At 37.6% G+C, this 19,052-nt stretch overlaps 1 protein-coding gene across 1 annotated transcript in view; it reads right to left on the bottom strand.

Annotated features, from left to right (window-relative positions):
* The window catches only part of fars2 (phenylalanyl-tRNA synthetase 2, mitochondrial), a 175,593-nt gene that overhangs the window by 57,959 nt on the left and 98,582 nt on the right, over window positions 1-19,052 (bottom strand). The window contains exon 6 of the mRNA XM_055181755.2: window positions 17,452-17,603. Within this exon, the coding sequence (XP_055037730.2) occupies window positions 17,452-17,603 (152 nt within the window). The remainder of the gene's footprint in view (window positions 1-17,451; window positions 17,604-19,052) is intronic.

Below are 19,052 nucleotides of genomic sequence, written 5' to 3'. Positions count from 1 at the left end.
TTAAATGCATTAAACTTTCGTTTACAAAGACGTGAAACTCACTGAGTGGTCAGGGGTGTTCACTGATATGCTCACACAAAAAAATCACTGCAAAAGATGCTTTCCAACAGCTGTTTTAGCATTCGTTGTTAACTTGTGGACCTTTTTTTCCAAACGCCTCACACACGTACATTCTTCCGCTTAGAGCATGAATAATAGACACTCCAGCCCAGTTGGTGGCGCTAATCCGCCTTTGCCAATTGCAAGAATAGAAACAAAGTTCCCGTCGCGGAGTAATACCACCTCACAGCACATCTAATACAAGTCAATGGAGTTGGCAAAAACTACGATAAAACCTGTTGGAATGCGTATTTTGCAGCGATTTTTGTGTGAGCATATCAGTGAACACCCCTGACCACTCGGTGAGTTTCACGTCTTTGTAAACGAAAGTTTAATGCATTTTAGGAAGGATTGTTCCAGTGCACCATTAAACCCATTGTAAAGGTGGAAGGTGAAACACAAACACACAAAAATTCTCGGGGCACCCGCATATGTCCAAATATCAGTCAAAACCATTCTAATTCATCATAAACCATCTGAAAACAGGGCTTTAAGTGTAAAATTTGTCCTTTAACTTATGATTCACTACATGTTCGTGTCATTTATATAATATGCAAAAACTGTCAGTGCTAAAGTATGCAGCTCAGCTTTCCAACACGATTGGTTTTGTTGAAAAATCGACCTAAAATTGAAACAATTGCAAAGTAAAATCTTGCCATGACACCTCAAGACATCATTTTCACTGTTAAGGTCAAGACTGTGTTGCCCAATTAGAGTCCGTGGTTCAGGGATCTGATGTATAAATTAGCTCATATAACAGAGCTGTTGAAAGCTCAATTCTGATTGGTTGACAAACACAATAAGGTGCACAATTATTTATTAGTACACTCAAAAATATTCTGGGTTGTTTTTAACCCATCCTGGGTAAATATTGGAAAGAACCGAGGGGCTACCTTCTGATCTCTCTGATGTAGCCAAAACAGAAGTGACTTAAACTGCAATTCATTGAGTGCGTTTACATGCACAGAAAAAGCGGATAACTATCAAAAATCTTTATTATAGAAAACTGTTTTCATGAGTTTACGAGCTTTTTCTCTGCCAACTGCTTTAGTCGAGACTTTTATGCGCTACTTTATGCTTACGAGACATGCGCACATGAACAAAACCATGAGAAAGCCGGTTAAGGTGTTTACATGCTGTGCAAAATCGAGGTAATGAGCAAAAAAAAAACTACCTGTGCCGATCGGTTTTTGCTTACGCCGTTTACGAGCTTTCCCGATAAAAGAAAAACTTTTACACGTTTACATGACCCAATGTATAATTAGTTTATTAAGCATAATTGGTGTAAGACTGTGCATGTAAACGCACTCATTGACTGGCTCCAAAAGGGAGTCAATTCCCATAGACCTCCATGTTAAAATGCCCAACTTTTACAGCCTGGTACGAAAAGTGTTTTTGTCTAGTTAATTTTGCCCCTCATGACAACTGTGAGGGGGGTGAATTATTTTATAACTCATCCATTTAAATTATATTAAGCCTTAAAAATCTGCAAAATTAAGGGTGTGGCCACTTGAGTGACAGGTGAACTGCCATAGCTGTCACAAGTCGAGCTAGGTGGGCATGGTTTCAGCAACCAGCCACTTCAGCTTCCTGTCTCTTTACCCTTCTTTGGTTATCCGTGAGTGACACGATGCTAAGATGGTGACAGCAAGCCCCGCCTACTCTTGGTTTCAAAAAAACTCTTCACAAACCTATGGGTGACGTCACGGACACTACGTCCATATTTATGGACAGAACACACCGCTAGGTTGAAAATCACCTAATGTTGGATTGCTTTGGGTAATTTTTACCTTTATTCAGAAAGGACAAGAAAGAGTAACTGGAGAGAGATTTTCTTCCAAAAAGCATAGAGGGTTTGGAATTAAATTTCTTAAATACCAATAAAATGACTAATGTGACATTAGTTTTTTTCCAATTACAAACTAAAAACTGTTTCATTGCCATTAAAGGAAAATTACCGAACTCCTCAAATATCAATGTAAATACCGTATTTTCCGGACTACAAGTCACACTTTTTTTCATAGTTTGGCTGGTCCTGCGACTTATAATCAGGTGCGACTTATATGTCAAAATTTATTCATACTGACCTTAAAACTTTAAAAACACTCAACGATAATACAGAGCCCATTTCTCAATCTGAAGGCTGCAGCCTCCGGAGGTCGTGTTTCTAAGCTGCATACGTCATCAAATTATTTCAGAATATTAACAATTATAAAGTTAACTATTATTCTTAGTTAACCGTAAATTGTTGTCATATGTTTATGACTTGTGAATGTTTTGCTCAGGCTCGATGACGTATGCAGCCTGCATATGCGACCTCCAGAGGCTGCAGCCTTCGGATTGAAAAACGGCCAGAGATAACTTATTTCCTTGCTTTTTTGTAATCAATATTGTTGCATCGTCACTCTCTCCGTCGCCACCAGGATTTTCTGCAATGGCGCTTGTTTTTCCTCAAATTTTTGTGAAAATTCCTGCTTGAAATCCACCATGTAAACCGACTGTGTTAAGGTTTGCCGCTTTGTTATATGTCATGCGAGTGACGTATATCAAATGTCTGTTCTTGGGCTTGGATTTTGTGAAATAATTTCCTAAATAAATGCGACTTATAGTCCATTGCGACTTATATATGTTTTTTCCTCTTCATGATGCATTTTTTGACTGATGCAACTTATACTTCGGAGCGACTTATAGTCCGGAAAATACAGTACTACTACTCTGAATGTATGGCATTGGTACAGTATAGCAACACACATGACTTGTGATGTCATAGCGCAAAGTGGCTTTTCAAGATGTAGTTCATTGCCCCATCATTTTTTATTGCAGATTCCTCAACAAACCTATTTGCAGTAAAGTGCTATCTAATTAAAACTCGGAGTTGAGCATCTGGACCTTTTAAAGTCCTCATTTAAGACTGACCACCGAGTAAAAGCAGACAAACCAGCATTGAAAGTGAAGTGAGTCAGCATCTTTCCTTGAATCTGTAGTAGAATGTCAGAGATTCATTCATTGCTCACTCACTGGCTGTGCATCAGTGTTTGTAATGAGAACGCACAGACTTTGACTTTACGAGCACTGCCTTTGTGTATAGTCTGCTGAAGAGGATGAGTCAGGCCTTCTGAAGACAAAAAACTGAAAGCGAGGAGATGTAAAATTTGTATACGAGAGGTTAATGACTCTCATTGAAGAAAATGTCAAGACATTTACTGTTGGCTGTCTGGCCTAATTGAAAACACAGAAGCACTGTGAATGCAATACTTGCTTTGCACAAAACAAAAAATTCTTAGTCTTCCAGATTTCGTTGTTACAAAACCATATATTTATGGTATTAACATGGTTCATGTCTGTTAAATTTCTTTGCTTTCTTTAAAAATCACATTCTGAGAGTTTGTCACATATCCTGGTATGAAGTGTCTTCCTTCTGGCCACCCTTTCAAGAGATTGTTGATGTGGACAGTTTCTGGCATGTCAGCCTGTACTCTGCAAATTCTTGGTGGCCTATTGGTCACTACTTTGACAACTGTGGTTCTGGTTTAGTTACTTAAAGTATGGTCTGATCTAATTCGCCTTAGGGTTGTATTATGTTCTTAGGATTTTGTTACAGGAGTGACAGCAAAGTCTTTACGTCTACATAATCGACCTCATCTCCTTTCTAAGTTCAGTCTTATTGATTAGAAAAAGTACAGCCTTTATGAAAATTATACTATGGAACAAGTTTAAAAATAAAAGTGCTACGCAATGCCACACACTGAAAAAAAATGCTGCATGAAGTCAATTCAAGACACTATTTTAAGTTTTGACCTGTGAATAGTTGACATAACTTATAAAATCAAGTTGAAATTGATTAACTTATATATACAGGTGCTGGTCATATAATTAGAATATCATCAAAAAGTTTATTTATTTGACTAATTCCATTCAAATAGTGAAACTTGTATATAATATTCATTCATTACACACAGACTGATACATTTCAAATGTTTATTTTTCCTTAAATTTCGAAGTTCACAGAGCTCTGTGTCCAAGCACATTAATAAGAGAGGCGAGGGGAAGAAAAAGATGTGGTAGAAAAAAGTGTACAAGCAAAAGGGATAACCGCACCCTGGAGAGGATTGCAAAACAACACCCATTTAAAAATGTGGGGTAGTTTAATCAAACTGTTAATACCGGACAAGCCCTCACTATGTTAGTCATTACACGATTATGTGAGGTCGCGCTGGCGCTTCACAGGACCGGAGAGTGCATATTTTTTATTTTTCTTGTCAAAAATGACAATCGTTTCGCTAGATAAGACCCTTATGCCTTGTTTGGGATCCTTTAGAGTCCTTTGAAACTCAGTTAAAAAAACGGTTAAGTGTTGAGTTAAAGGAACAGTATGTAAGAAATGTATATCAATTAATCATAAAATGACCCTGATATGTCACTAAAGAAATAATTTTCATATCAAATACTTATATCACTGACAACAGTGGTCTGGCCAGGATATTGTCATTTAAAAAGCGGAGTTGCAGCCCTCAACTGATGTTTATGTTGTCATGTTGTGTATTGGCCACCAGTTGGGTGATTGCAGTACCAGTTTTAGCCACAAGTTTTGTTGTTGCAATACCAGTTTTGGCCACAATCCTACATACTGTTCCTTTAAGTGTTAAGTGTTGGATTCCATTAAAGTCCATTAAAATGAGAAAAATCCTGAATGTTTTCCTCAAAAAACATAATTTCTTCTCGACTGAACAAAGAAAGACATCAACATTTTGGATGACATTTTCGTGAGTAAATTATCTGGATTTTTTATTTTAAGAAAATGGACTAATCCTTTAAAATAGTAGGTTGACTTGCAAAGCCAAGTTGTTTTAACTTCCTGCTTTATTTTTTTTACAGAGCGCTAAGAAAGTTTCATATAACCTTCATTTTTAAAGTTTTTGGTTTTTTGTATATTGAAGATTTCAGCAAACAGTAACATGCGTGGATAACTTTGTATCCTACTTTTCTTCAAAGGAACTTGCATAAAATAAAGAGAAAAAAACTGTCTCCGCACCAATAATAGAAACAACAGAGGCTGGGTGCTTATGAAAGGAGTGAGCTTATTTTGTTGTGTACGGGTGAATCAATAGCTTACGGTTTATACACATTGTTAAATTAATTGGCTTACAGTAATTCTTTTGTAAGACCAAAGTCATCTAAACATCCAAATTTATTTTAACATTGTAAAGAAATACAACTATTGATTGGGGGAAAAACATTTTATTTGACCAATACTTCATAAGAACTGATATATTTCTAAAGGCAGAGTCCTCACTACGACACGCCCATTACGGCATTGTTTCGGCTTCTTGTCTGGCAATTTTTACGGGTATTTTCTGGGACCAAAGGTCTGTGTGAATGAGGTTTAAATGTAACATTTAGTCAAAAAGTAAGAAACATTAACATCATCATTGCCTTTGTTTTGCTCCCTACACTGTATAAAGATGTGTGAATGTAAAGCAGCACATTTTTTTTTACAATGTACGTGTTAAATATAAATGAGCTAGTACATGTGTGCATGAGGTGTGATGTGATGCACAGCATCTTATCCTGCACAGTTTTGCATTGTCAACATCACCCCATTATTCACAACCCAATGGCTGACAATCTCTGAGCCATGGGCCATTAAATACACTCTCTCCCTCCCTCTCTTTCTCTCTCTCTTTCTCACACACATACACAAACCAGACATTAGCCTGCTGGCTTGTATCGCCTTCCGGAAGAATCCCCCCGGGCTTCCGACAAAGAGGGCAGATTTTTAACAAGTCTAGCTCCTCCAGCAGCTTGCTGATGAGGACGGCCATTTGTTATGAGAAAATCCTCTTTCTGCTATCACTGTCTTTCAAACCTGACTGCTTCTGCTTAAATGCAACTATAGTCATGTAAGTTCACACATTTTGACACTGAGCTTCTCTCTCTCACACATCGTGTCATTCACACTGCAAACTTCACACCTTCTTTTAAACTATTAAAAAAAAACATATTCATTATATAAAGATAAATGTTGATCTATTTCGTTGAAAACTCATTGCGTGTATGTGTAATAACATACTGTATTTGTAAAAACAGTTAATGTGTAGTAAAGGTGCCAAATTCGATGGAACACCACACTTTAAATGTCCCAATTACCTGACAGATATCACTGAAGCAGGTGTCCTGGGAAATCAGAGCAGGTTTTGTGACAGCTACATGTATTTAGGAGCCCAATCATTTACAGCCAAACTGAAATACTGACATGTTTTTGGAGTTTAAGAGAGAGGACATGCAGGTAAAAGGTATGGTGGTGGGTTAACATTTTGGCAGAAGTTAGCAAAATGTCTGGCATTGCTTAGTGTATATACATATACATTAGAGGTGGGCGGTATAACCAAAAATCAATTTATTTTATTTCACGGTAACAGTATATTTCACAGTATATATGTTTTTCATACTGTTTTTGGAATATGAAAATTTGGCCACTCAGTGTAGCTTTTAAGTAAGTAAATACATTTTAAGATTTCATGTAATCCCTGAATAAAACAAAGTGAGTAAATTTGTGGGAAGCAAAAGTAAAGCCAAATGAATTGTACATGGGATCCCATGGGTTTATGCATTTAATTTACATTTTTGCACATATAAAATGTGTTTCTTTTTAATTGTATGCAAATGTTAATCACAGCAATAACATGATTTCAGATAATGCATGTTTTCATTTGACACATCCAACACATACAAATACATAACCATAACAGCCTTAGCGAAAACTCTTAGTCTTGTCATCCCGGGCCGTGTTGTGCCAGATATACATCCCATAATCAAACTTTACAATAACACACCATGCAACAAAAACAACACACTAAATTATGTTGCAGTGAATGTAAATCATCAAAGTGGTAAAGTGAAAGCTGGCACTACTCTGTCAAGCTTTCTGTCCGGTCCTGTCAGATTTATTGACAGTTCTGTCAACTTTCCAAATTAATTCAGCGCAGTTACACCTGACAGCGTTACGGGCCAATAAATGCAGATTTGTGTTGGATTATACTGCCCATCAGGAGAGATTTGTTGTTTGTTGTTGGTTACAAACACCATGAGAGAGAGAGAGAGAGAGAGAGAGAGAGAAATTCTACCTCTTCTGGCAGCATTTTTCCCCACCACAAAAACAACTTTTTGTGTCATAAAATATATTTAGTTAATTTTAGGTGTGAAATACACTATTCAAAAGTTTTGGGTCACTGACACTTTAAAGGTGCAATTTGTAAGATATTTGCAGTAAAATCTCCAAAAACCACTAGGCCAGTGTTATATACTTTGTCCAGCTGATTACTATCAATATCTGTAATGTTTTCAACTACTTGTAAATCGTGAGAAAATTTCCATTCAAAACATTGACACGGGGCAGTGCAGTCTCCTGTCAATGAAGTTAATATCCATGTGACCCTTTGTCACCGCCTTTACTGACGTAAACCACATGACCACACTGGTCGAGCTCGAAAAAATAAAATGGCGGCCAAGGAAGCGGCTGGAGCACAAATTTAGTGAAAATAAACGTATATTTTCCCTTTTTAAGCATTTTAATTTCATTTCTAGCGAGAAATTAGTATTGTAGTTTTCAAATATGTGATTAGTTATCACAAAGGCGCTCTCTGTTTATATGACCACCACGCCGCCTTTGAAGTGCGTCGGAAAGCCTGGCGCTGAGCGGCCCTCAGGCCCCCGAGTCCGAAGTCATGTCCTCATGAGGCAGCGAGGCAAGTCCTCACTGCCTTTAGTTTTCGGACGCAGCCAGTGTTGTGGACAAATGCGGAACTATGCGCTTGCTTATGGACTTATGGATATCTCTGTACCATCTGCCGCTGGTTGTGTCAGCTCATGTAAGCGTACGGGCCAACCAAACGACCCAAGAAGAGTTTGGAACAAAACGAGGGAGGATCAATTTGGTGTTGCATTATCTGGATAGAGAGAGCTTCACGACAACATTTAACCAGACAGAGATGCTGATCTTGCTTGTGTTTTACACGACGGGTGAGTTGTTTTGATTTGTAACCCTTCAAAAAACTTTTGCTATTATATTGATCACAACATTAGTGTGTAGATTGTAATCAGCGCGTCTTCCCGCGGATGATACGCACATCAAGAGGTATTGTACAGCAATATAAATGGTCATTTTAAGACACTTTACAATAAGATTTGTACTGTCAATATATAATGTGAAAAATCATTGTAGATTGCAAGTTGAAAACGTAATTCTGTGCTGTGTTAACCATCGAATTTGGACTAATACTGTAATATCAATATGACTAACAATTTCGTTTTGAACATCACATATAAACTTACATAATGAAATAAACGATGTCATCAAACGCAACATTTATAAGACTTGATTACCTTATCCATCAACGTGATTAATCGTTCTCGTCTGATTGATGGCTAAAGTTAAAGACTACAAATCCCATAATTCCACGCTGCTCCAGAGCGTCAGTAAACAACATCATTGTTTTTGTTTGATCTGGCGCCATCTTTCGGCGCATAAATACAAATTGTATCTTTAATTAATTAAATGGTTTTCAACATTTTTAAATATTAGTAAACTCATCAAAACTAAGGAATAACACAAATGTAACTTAGGAATTATATCAAAACTGTTTTTGCATCTTTAGTGGTTATGTTTACATGCACAAAATGTTTTTGCTATTCAACTGAATTTAATCGATTGCAGGTTATGACAGTACAGTTTACATGCACCCAAAACATTGCAATCTGATTAAAATGTTCACTTACATGTACATTCTATATAATCCTGCACAAGTGCAAAGCTAGGGTTGCCACCCTTACGAAAATTTACCATGGTTTTACTACAGTTAAAACCAAAAAACCATGGTTTTGACAACCATGATTTTCAAAAACCATAGTTACACCATGGTTACTTTAGTAAAACCATGGTTTTGCTGATAGTAATTAATACACCAAAAAACCATGGTTACTACACTTTTACCACAATAAAACCATGGTTAATTTTTGTAAGGGCAGATTTGTGTATTAAAATAGCCCAATTGACATTCAAAACTAGCCCAAAAGCATCTCAATGACTTATTCAGAGCCCAAATACCAATAACTATCAACAAAATCCTTTCATCTTTAAAAGTAGCCCAAATCTGAACAAGCAGAGGACCTGGCAACGCAGCGCACAGCATCTCTAATAGAGTTTACGCTTTTTTTCTGTATGAATGTAAGTCAAAGACCACATTTACACTCAGCCGGGTATTTAGAGAAATGAATATTTTCCCGCCTCCGTTTTCAATAATAACATTGTGCACACAACATCGGTTTCAAAAAACGTGTCATTTACATCAACCCGCAAAAATACGCTGTCGAGTGCCATAATAACTATGGCAAACCTATGGCCGGCAATTCAGGGAGAGGAATAAAGCCATCCAAGCCAATCAAAATTCTCAGAATCGAATAACACAAGCGACTTCCTGTTCCTTTCAACTGTAAATTTAGGGTGCTCACATAACGTTAAGCATTTTCTGGCGCATAATGTGACGTTTCAGAACCTAAAACCCTGTCTCTCCGGGGTTATCAGAAATCTCCACTTTGGCTGAAGGTTTTAGAAATAATTGTTTTCTGTGATAAAACGGGGTTTTCATGTAAATGAGAGGCCAAACTACAGGGAAACATCTGGGTCTTTCCTTTGTGTAAACGGGGTAAAAGTTAAGCTGAAGAAAGTTGTTGTTAGGAAGTTTTCAAATATAGACAAAGAAAACACAATTTTCAAATGAAAGTACACATGAACGCTGCAGAATGTACAGCGCGTGACCCCATTACCTTAGTAATGCGTGTTGCTATTGCTTGCTATAGCATGTTTCTGCGACGAGAATAATGCGATACATAAATAAGAGGTAAATATAAGACGTAAACTTGACCGCAAATGTTCTGTGCCTGTGCATAATGTATTTTTGCATCTGATTGAGAAAATACTACGATTCACACATTTACATGCGTACTTTTCTCCTACTGATCAGATCACAGATCGGATCGCCCCTTACAATACGATCAAAATTTGCATCTGATTGACCTCAATCATATTGATTAAAGTGTTTACATGAACGCTTTTCAATATGATTGAGCCATCAATGCGATTACAATTGGATTATTTGGTTGCATGTAAATATACTTAGTGTAGCCATCCTTTGCTTAGAATTAGCAATAATGGAGGTCTAGAATGATCTATTTGATTTCTTATTTTGTGTTTTTTCTTCATTATTTGGTCCAAGTCATTTATTTCAGAAACACGTGCTTTGCAACGAAAAGTAATATGTTGGCATAATTATATTTTTGTCTATAACAATAATTTCAAACATTTTGGCATACACAATTGTTTATGCTGTTACTAATACATCAATTTTTTAAGAAATTATTAGGCTTTCAATTTTATAATAGACTGTTTATTTTTATACAAATTTTTATACTGTTTATTTATAAACAAAGCTAAACTACGCTAAACTAAACTAAAAACTAAACTAAACTACGCTAAGCTAAACTACTAAGCTAAGCTATGTTACACTACGCTAAACAAAAATATATAATAATTATAATTTGTTACATTTATATAGCGCTTTTCTGAAGCACTCAAAGCGCTTTACATATGAAAGGGGGGATTTTTCTTAACCACCTGGGGTGCGTTTCCCGAAAGCGACTATGGTTGCAAGTTCTGTCATTACCAATAGAGTTCAATGATAACAACGACCATAGTTAGCTAACAACCCTGCTGAAAAAAACAGCATCAAACCAGCATGGACCAGCATGGGAATTATGCTGGTCTATGCTGGTTTGATGCTGGTTTAGCTGGTGTCCACTAGCAAACCAGCACCAAAACACAACATATGCTGGTCTTGCTGGTATGCTGTTTTTTTCAGCAGGGAATGCTTTTGGGAAACGCACCCCTGGATAGTTTAAACTTTAAACAACTACACTACACTACACTATGCTACGCTACACTAAGCTACATTACACTAAGCTAAGCTAAGCTAAACTAAAAAAAAAACTAAACATTTTATGTTTCTCAGTTTAGTTCTACTATTTTTGGTGACATTTGGGTAATATACAGTTGAGTGGTTAGGTCTGGGAGAATCAGAGATGCTTTGAATGTCAGATGCTACAAATCATCAGAAATGCTTACTATTGGACAGCTTAGCTGTAATGCCTTGACATTTCTAAGGGATATAGATATCTATCATATAACTGCTGAAAACAGCCAAGTTAGAGAGTGACATTTAGCCTTTTAAAACATTCAGATGCCTCTTTCACAAACGCAAGCTGCGACTGCAGATATTCTTCTAAAAATGCACTTCATCTCTTTAACTGTCTAAGTAGGAACAGGAAAAAATGTGTTTGTCGATGGGGACCAACTCTCTCTGGAAAAACTTCTGTAAACAATTTCACATCAACATTTTTGGAAACGTTACAATTGACAAGCACATCAGATTCCTTCAAGCTGTCTGAAGTTAAGGATAAGATTGTCACAAATATCTCTAAAATATACTGACACACCTCAGCACACTATAAATGACTTTCCACCTTTGCCATATAACATTTCGGTTTCTGAATTCAAAGGGCTCTGATATCCAAGAAACACTCTTAGGCAACATATATCTAGTAGGGTATACCTCCTGTCAGCAGATATGGCTTGGCCCTGGGCTGTTGATTGAATTACGGTACAAATAACTGATGTGCTGAGAAATGCATGGTGTGGTTCAATAGTGTATGGATTTATGCAATGTTTTTTGCATTTTGTTTGGTCCTTTGTCTCAGCTTACACTGCAAATATGGAGAATAGAGAAAACAAATGGGTGGCATATTCTGCAAGTATTACTCTTTTTGCTCATACTAAGCCGAATAGATTTTTTCATATTTATCTCCCAAGTACTAAACTTCAGTGTGACTTTTTGACCAGAAAGCACCCAACTAGGAAACACCCACAACATCTTAACAAACACCCTGAACACAACAGCCATTTAATGATGCACTCAAGTACTCTGAATCTTAACATGTGCATAGCAACTCCCTGGAAACCACTCAGAACACCCTAGCAACCACCTACCAACATCTTAGCAACCACCTTGAACATAACAACCATCTAACGATGCACTCAACCACTCTAAATCTTAGCATCTGCATATCAACTCCATGACAACCACTCTGAACAACCTTTTAATTTCGTCCATCATGCTAGCAACCACCCTGAACATAACAGCCATTTAAAGATGCACCTAAGTATCCTGAATCCTAACATGCGCATAGCAACTCCCTGGAAACCACTCAGAACACCCTAGCATGAACCTACCAACATCTTAGCAACCACCCTGAACATAACAGCCATTTAATGATGCAGTCAAGTACTCTGAATCCTAACATGTGCATAGCAACTTCCTGGAAACCACTCAGAACACCCTAGCATCAACCAACCAACATCTTAGCAACCAACCTGAACATAACAACCATCTAACGATGGACTCAAGTACTCTGAATCCTAAAATGTGCATAGCAACTCCATGGCAACCACTCAGAACACCCTAGCAACGACCTACCAACATCTTAGCCACCACCCTCAACATAACAACCATCTAACAATGCACTCAAGTACTCTGAATCTTAGCAACTGCATAGCAACACCCTGCAACCACTCAGAACACCCTAGCAACCACCTACCAACATCTTAGCAACCACCCTGAACATACCAGCCATCTAACACTGCACTCAACCACTTTAAATCTAAGCAACTGCATAGCAACGCCCTGACAACCACTTAGAACACCCTAGGAACCACCTACCAACATCTTAGCAACCACCCAGAACATACCAGCCATCTAATGATGCACTCAAGTACTCTAAATCAGTGGTTCTCAAACTGGGGGCCGCGGGATGGTGCCAGGGGGGCCCCAACTTTGTAACATTTTATAAAATAAATGAATTTGTCATAAATTCTATGGAATTAAACCAAAAAAAAATAAGGCTACTAACCAACAGCACTACTTTGTATCATTCAATTTGTTTTGTTTAATTAAAAGTTGAGTTTTAGAACAGTTTTTTGTCATAAATTTTCTTTGGGGGGGCCACAAAGGAATGCGCCATACACAAAGGTGGCCGCACGCTGAAAAAGTTTGAGAACCACTGCTCTAAATCTTAGCAACTGCATAGCAACTCCATGGCAACCACTTAGAACACTCTAGCAACCACCTACCAACATCTTAGCAACCACCCTAAACATAACAGCCATTAAATGATGCACTCAAGTACTCTGAAATTTACAATGCATAGCGACTCCATGGCAACCACTCAGAACAACTAGCATCCACCTACCAACATCTTAGCAACCACCCTGAACATAACAACCATCTAACAATGCACTCAAGTACTCTGAATCCTAACATGTGCATAGCAATCCCTAGAAACCAATCAGAATACCCTAGCAACTACCAACCAATGTCGTAGCAACCACCCAGTACATACCAGCCATTAAATGATGCACTCAAGTACTCTAAATCCTAACATGTGCATAGCAACGCCATGGCAACCACTCAGAATACCCAAGCAACTACCTAGCAACATCTTAGCAACCACCCTGAACATACCACACATCTAACAATGCACTTAAGTACTGTGAATCCTAACATGTGCATAGCAACTTCATGGCAACCACTCAGAACCCCTTAGCAACCACCTACCAACATCTCTTAGCAACCACCCAGAACATACCAGCCATCTAACGATGCATTCAACCACTCTAAATCTAAGCAACTGCATAGCAACGCCCTGGCAACCACTCAGAACACCCTAGGAACCACTTTACCAACATCTTAGCATCCACCAAGAACATACCGGCCATCTAACGATGCACTAAGAACACCTTAGCAACCACTTAGAGACATCCTAGCAACCATCCACAGTACACAAACACCCTTTCACTCACAATTTCAAAATAAAATGAAAAAATGTAGTAATAGCATTTGCGAGGGAAAGAATTGCCATCCTGTCATTCTAAGTAAAACAACAAATGGTAAGAATAGAGACTACATCTGAAGGCGCTCTGAGGGCATGCCTACTGCCAAAATATTCCTCACCCTACAGAGGAAGGGCATGATGGGAAACTTACTGTCAATCTCATCACATTACCAGCTCTCGAAACCGTCCGAGTCAGCAGTAGTACCGAGAAAATGATTAGGACAATATTGTGAATGTGACATTTCTGACCGACGGAGACGGTTAGAGGCTATATGAGCTGTGATTGGCCGTCCTCTCGCTGTAATTAGTATTTTGAAGTTGGAGGTAAAGTAAGTATTGATGTCTCCCTTGCCCTGCTCCTCCCTCCCTCCCTCCCTCTCTCTAGGAGTAAAAAAGTAAAAAGCGAAGCATTGACGCGACTGCAGCAAAATGATCATAAAGAGGAAATTAGCTGCAGGAGACACTGGGGTGAATACACATACACAGATTTATCACAAAAAGTATTTCTGCAACTGCAATACACTTTAAGCATGACAGATTGTGCGTTATTCGGGAAACTGTTCTACTAATATATTTGTTTTGCATGAAACGTACACAAACATAGGCCTGAGCCAAATCAAATTAACCAGAGAGGAAAAAAACACAATCTATTTCTAGCTCTCGTACAGGCTATTATAGCCTTGCAGCACCTCATGATGTCATCTTATTTATGGATGTCATTAGGGACAGAGAAGGGAAAAGGTTGCTATTTAAAAAAGATTAAGAGCGAGGACAGAGATGAATGTTTGCGGCTTATTTTACGCACTGCAGGTTCTTACTTTATCATTTAACACACACACACACACACACACACACACACACACACACACACACACACACACACAGACAGACGGTCTGCTCCAGTAGAGGGTGCCCGGGACAGCCGAACCGCTGCGCCTGCAGCTGAACTTCACAGCCTCTTTAAAAATAAATTATCAGTGGGGTGATGTCACGGGGCGAGGAAACGGTAAAAGGGCAACCCGAGTGCGGCCCGGCCTCTACAGGAAGCTCAGAGGAGAGTCGTACGTCTGAACTGCATTCAGAGAAATTACACAGGGACTTGTGTGGTTTGTGAGTGCGCTTGTGTTTGTGAATGAATGGTGGAGGAAAGACCTAATGCGTTTGAAGAGCCTTACAAACACTTTCCAATGCGAAATGGAGTTTAATGCTCGAGAGCTCAAAACAAAGCCATTAGGCATCGTTGACCTTTGCTCGCTTCATCAATAGACGAAAGCCACACTGCCAAACAGTCTGAAACGAAAACATTAGCATGCTCTCCTGCCAAAAAACATTAGCCTTGAGAAAGAGTCACAAGTAAAACAAAACACAAACAAAAGCATTTAGGAAAGGAAAGTCCTTTGTAGGAAAACAAAACATATGTTAAATTCTGAATCGTACATTTTTTCAGCCTTGTTTTAATAGAAAAGTCTCAACTGAAGTCAATACTACGCTTCAGTTAAATGAAGCTATTTAAGCATTTTTTATAAACATTCCTTAGAAAAGACGTTACTGGTGTATTTTGAGACAAATCAATGGCACTGGCATATTTTAAGATCTGTCAGTGTGCATTATTCTCAGCTGAGACCCCTCAAACAAACATTCAGCTTTGTCTGTGGAATTGGGGGATATTGTTGTCTTTATGCTATTATACAGCAATTTTTTGCACTTACATTTTTAAGTATAATCAACTTGGTTTTACAAGTAATTTCAACTTTGATTTTCTATCTTGAATAGTGATGAGTTGCTGTAACTTAATAAATAAAGCTAATTCAACTTTATTTTATAAGGGGCGTTTCACATTTCGCGTCTCAAACCATACGGAAACGCGAGCGCCACTTTCCTCTTTTCCAACGTGCTTTCTGATGCGGCATTCTGAAAAGTTGAAGTATTTTCAATGAATGAAAAAATTTCAGCAAACTGGAAAAAAAGCGCGTTGCAACCATGTTGCTCTCTATATGACTGCATTTGCCACACGGCTACATTTAATAAATATTTTAATATTTCCGTGTGCAAATTACTTAAAAATGTAAATTATTTGTTTACACTATTGTGTAAACCGCACCTTTAATGAAATTTTAAAACTGCATTTCTATAGAGCAATTTTCTTCAATATTTTTTTTAAATTAAATATTTTTTAAATATTCTATTTTATTAGATAATAAAGGATTAGTCAATTTTCTTTAAAAAAAAATCCAGATAATTTACTCACCACCATGTCATCCAAAATGTTGATGTATTTCTTTGTTCAGTCAAGAAGAAATTATGTTTTTTGAGGAAAACATTCTAGGATTTTTAATGGACTTTAATGGACCCCAACACTTAAAGGCGGGGTCCACGATGTTTGAAAAACGCATTGGAAAAGGAGACGGGCCGACTACCAAAACACACTTATAGCCAATAAAATCAAATTGGTTGCGTATGTGTGGGGCAGGTCTATCAACAGAAGGTCCAGATTCTATTGGGGTAGGGGCATGTTTGTTTAGGTGATTTCAAATATCAACATTGGCTTTCAAACATCATGGACTTCGCCTTTAACAGTTTTAATGCAGTTTAAAATTGCGGTTTCAAAGGACTCTAAACGATCTAAAGGAAAATAAAAAATATGCACTTTTAAACCACAACTTCTCGTCTTCCTCCGGTCGTGTGAGGCGCCAGTGCGACCTCACGTAATACGTCAAGAGGTCACGGATGATGTATACGAAACTACGCCCCAGTGTTTACAAGTGTGGAGAAAGAAGACCGTTCTGACATTGTTGTATGTGGAATGATACTAATTAATGTCTTTGGGTCAGTTTATTGTTTAAAATGGTCCGTAAATGTGCGTTTCATATATGTAACACGTGACCTTTTGACGTCATTATGCAATTACATTAGGTCGCGCTGGCTGGTCACACAGCCGGAGGAAGAAGAGAAGTTGTGGTTTAAAAGTGCATTTTTTTCTTGTCAAAAATGACAATCATTTAGCTAGATACGACCCTTATGTCTCATTTGAGATCGTTTAGAGTCCTTTGAAACTGCAATTTTAAACTGCATTAAAACTGTTAAGTGTTGGGGTTCATTAAAGTCCATTAAAATGAGAAAAATCCTAGATTGTTTTCCTCAAAAAACAATTTCTTCTCGACTGAACAAAGAAAGACATCAACATTTTGGATGACATGGTGGTGAGTAAATTATCTGAATTTTTTTTAAGAAAATGGAGTAATCCTCCAAATATTTAATAAAACATTTATCACTACACATTTTCGAGGGATCAAGCATAATTTGTTCTTGACACAGGAATACTGTATATTGATGTTAGGAGTTTGTATATCTTACTTTGGATGTGTGAACTTGTCCACCAGTGTGACCTTCTCCACTAGATCTCCTCCGAAACTGCGTACCAGGTCGTAGAAGTCATTTTCTGTGTAACCGTCTGAAGGCAGCCAGAAAGAGATGTCATTGAAGAGCGGAGGATATTTACTGAGAGCCTACAATGAGGAGAAGAAGAATTGATTGATTTGAAGTGTGTGAAGCATGACAAAGATAAACAACTAAAAGACATGAAGGAGATTAGCTCAATAAGGCTTTGTGCTTTACCTAACAACAAACTTTATCCATAGCAAAATCATTTGAATGAAAAGCTTTGAGTGGCTTACTGCTTTCACAAAATAACAGCAATAAGATAAAGAATACAAAAGTTAAATCATTAAGTATATTGACACACTGTATATATCAATATAGATCATTAATCTATAATCTGTAAATGTATTGACACTGTTGCCATAACTTAAATCACATTTTACTTTTACAAAGCTGTACAATTCTGATAAACGTGCACATGCATAGAAAAAGTTAAAGGGGACCTATCATGAAAATCAAAAATTAAGTGCTGTAATCGTGTCCCCAATGCTTCTGTGAAAAAGATCAAACAAGTAACTTAGTTTTGGCAAACCATTCTGTGCAAACATGTGAAAAAATAGGTCATTGAAATTTGGCTCCCCCTGTGATGTCAGAAGAGGATAATACTGCCTCCTTAATCTGCACAATCCAACCACAGCACAGCCATTTAGTGCAGAGATCAGCTCATTTGCATTTTAAGGACACACAAAAACGCTAATTTTTGCTTACACCTACAAAGTGACAATTTTAAAGGTGCAGTGTGTAAATTTTAGCAGCATCTAGTGGTGAGGTTGCGAATTGCAACCGACGGCTCAGTCCACTGCTCACCTCTTGCTTTTGAAACACATAGAGAAGCTACGGTAGCCGCCACCGGAGACAACTTAGTAAAAAAGTTTGTCCATTAAGGGCTTCTGTAGAAACATGGTGGCACAAAATGGCGGCTTCCATGTAAGGGACCCTCTGTGTATGTAGATAAAACGTCTCATTCTAAGCTAATAAACACATAACGGTTCATTATGAAAGGTCTTTATACACCCCTGATAATTTAGTTTTGTATATTATTTTCCATTTCTGTCAAGAGATCCGTTTAAAAAAAAAAACACTGCACCTTTAACATGTTATAATAAATTATCTATATAGCATTTTGAGCTAAAACTTCACATGCGTACTCTAAGAACACCAATGATATATTTGACATCTTTAAAAAGTCTTTTGAAATGCCCCTTTAATTTAGTATGACACTTGGTTTGATATTTTGCTTCCTATATAAAATGAAGTTGAAACATTTCAAGTTCAGCTATAAGTTTCATAAAGGTCCAAAATGTCTTGGGTCCACTAAATAGCCCCTTTTATGTAGCCTTCAATGAAATTACAGTAACTGCTGATATACTATAAAAAAAAGAAAATTCACCAGAGTGGCAACCAAAGAAAAAATCTTACTTTCAGTAAGGAATACAATATTTAAAAACCAATCCATAAGGGAAAAGAAGATTTTTACATCATGGTTAAACTTCAAAGTTTCCTGATTTAGCTTTTCC

This window comes from Misgurnus anguillicaudatus, chromosome 25, assembly GCF_027580225.2.
Source record: "Misgurnus anguillicaudatus chromosome 25, ASM2758022v2, whole genome shotgun sequence".
NCBI classification, from domain to species: Eukaryota; Metazoa; Chordata; class Actinopteri; order Cypriniformes; family Cobitidae; genus Misgurnus; species Misgurnus anguillicaudatus.
The sequence above is the reverse complement of the archived record's forward strand: the minus strand, read 5'-3'. Positions and strand labels throughout refer to the sequence as shown.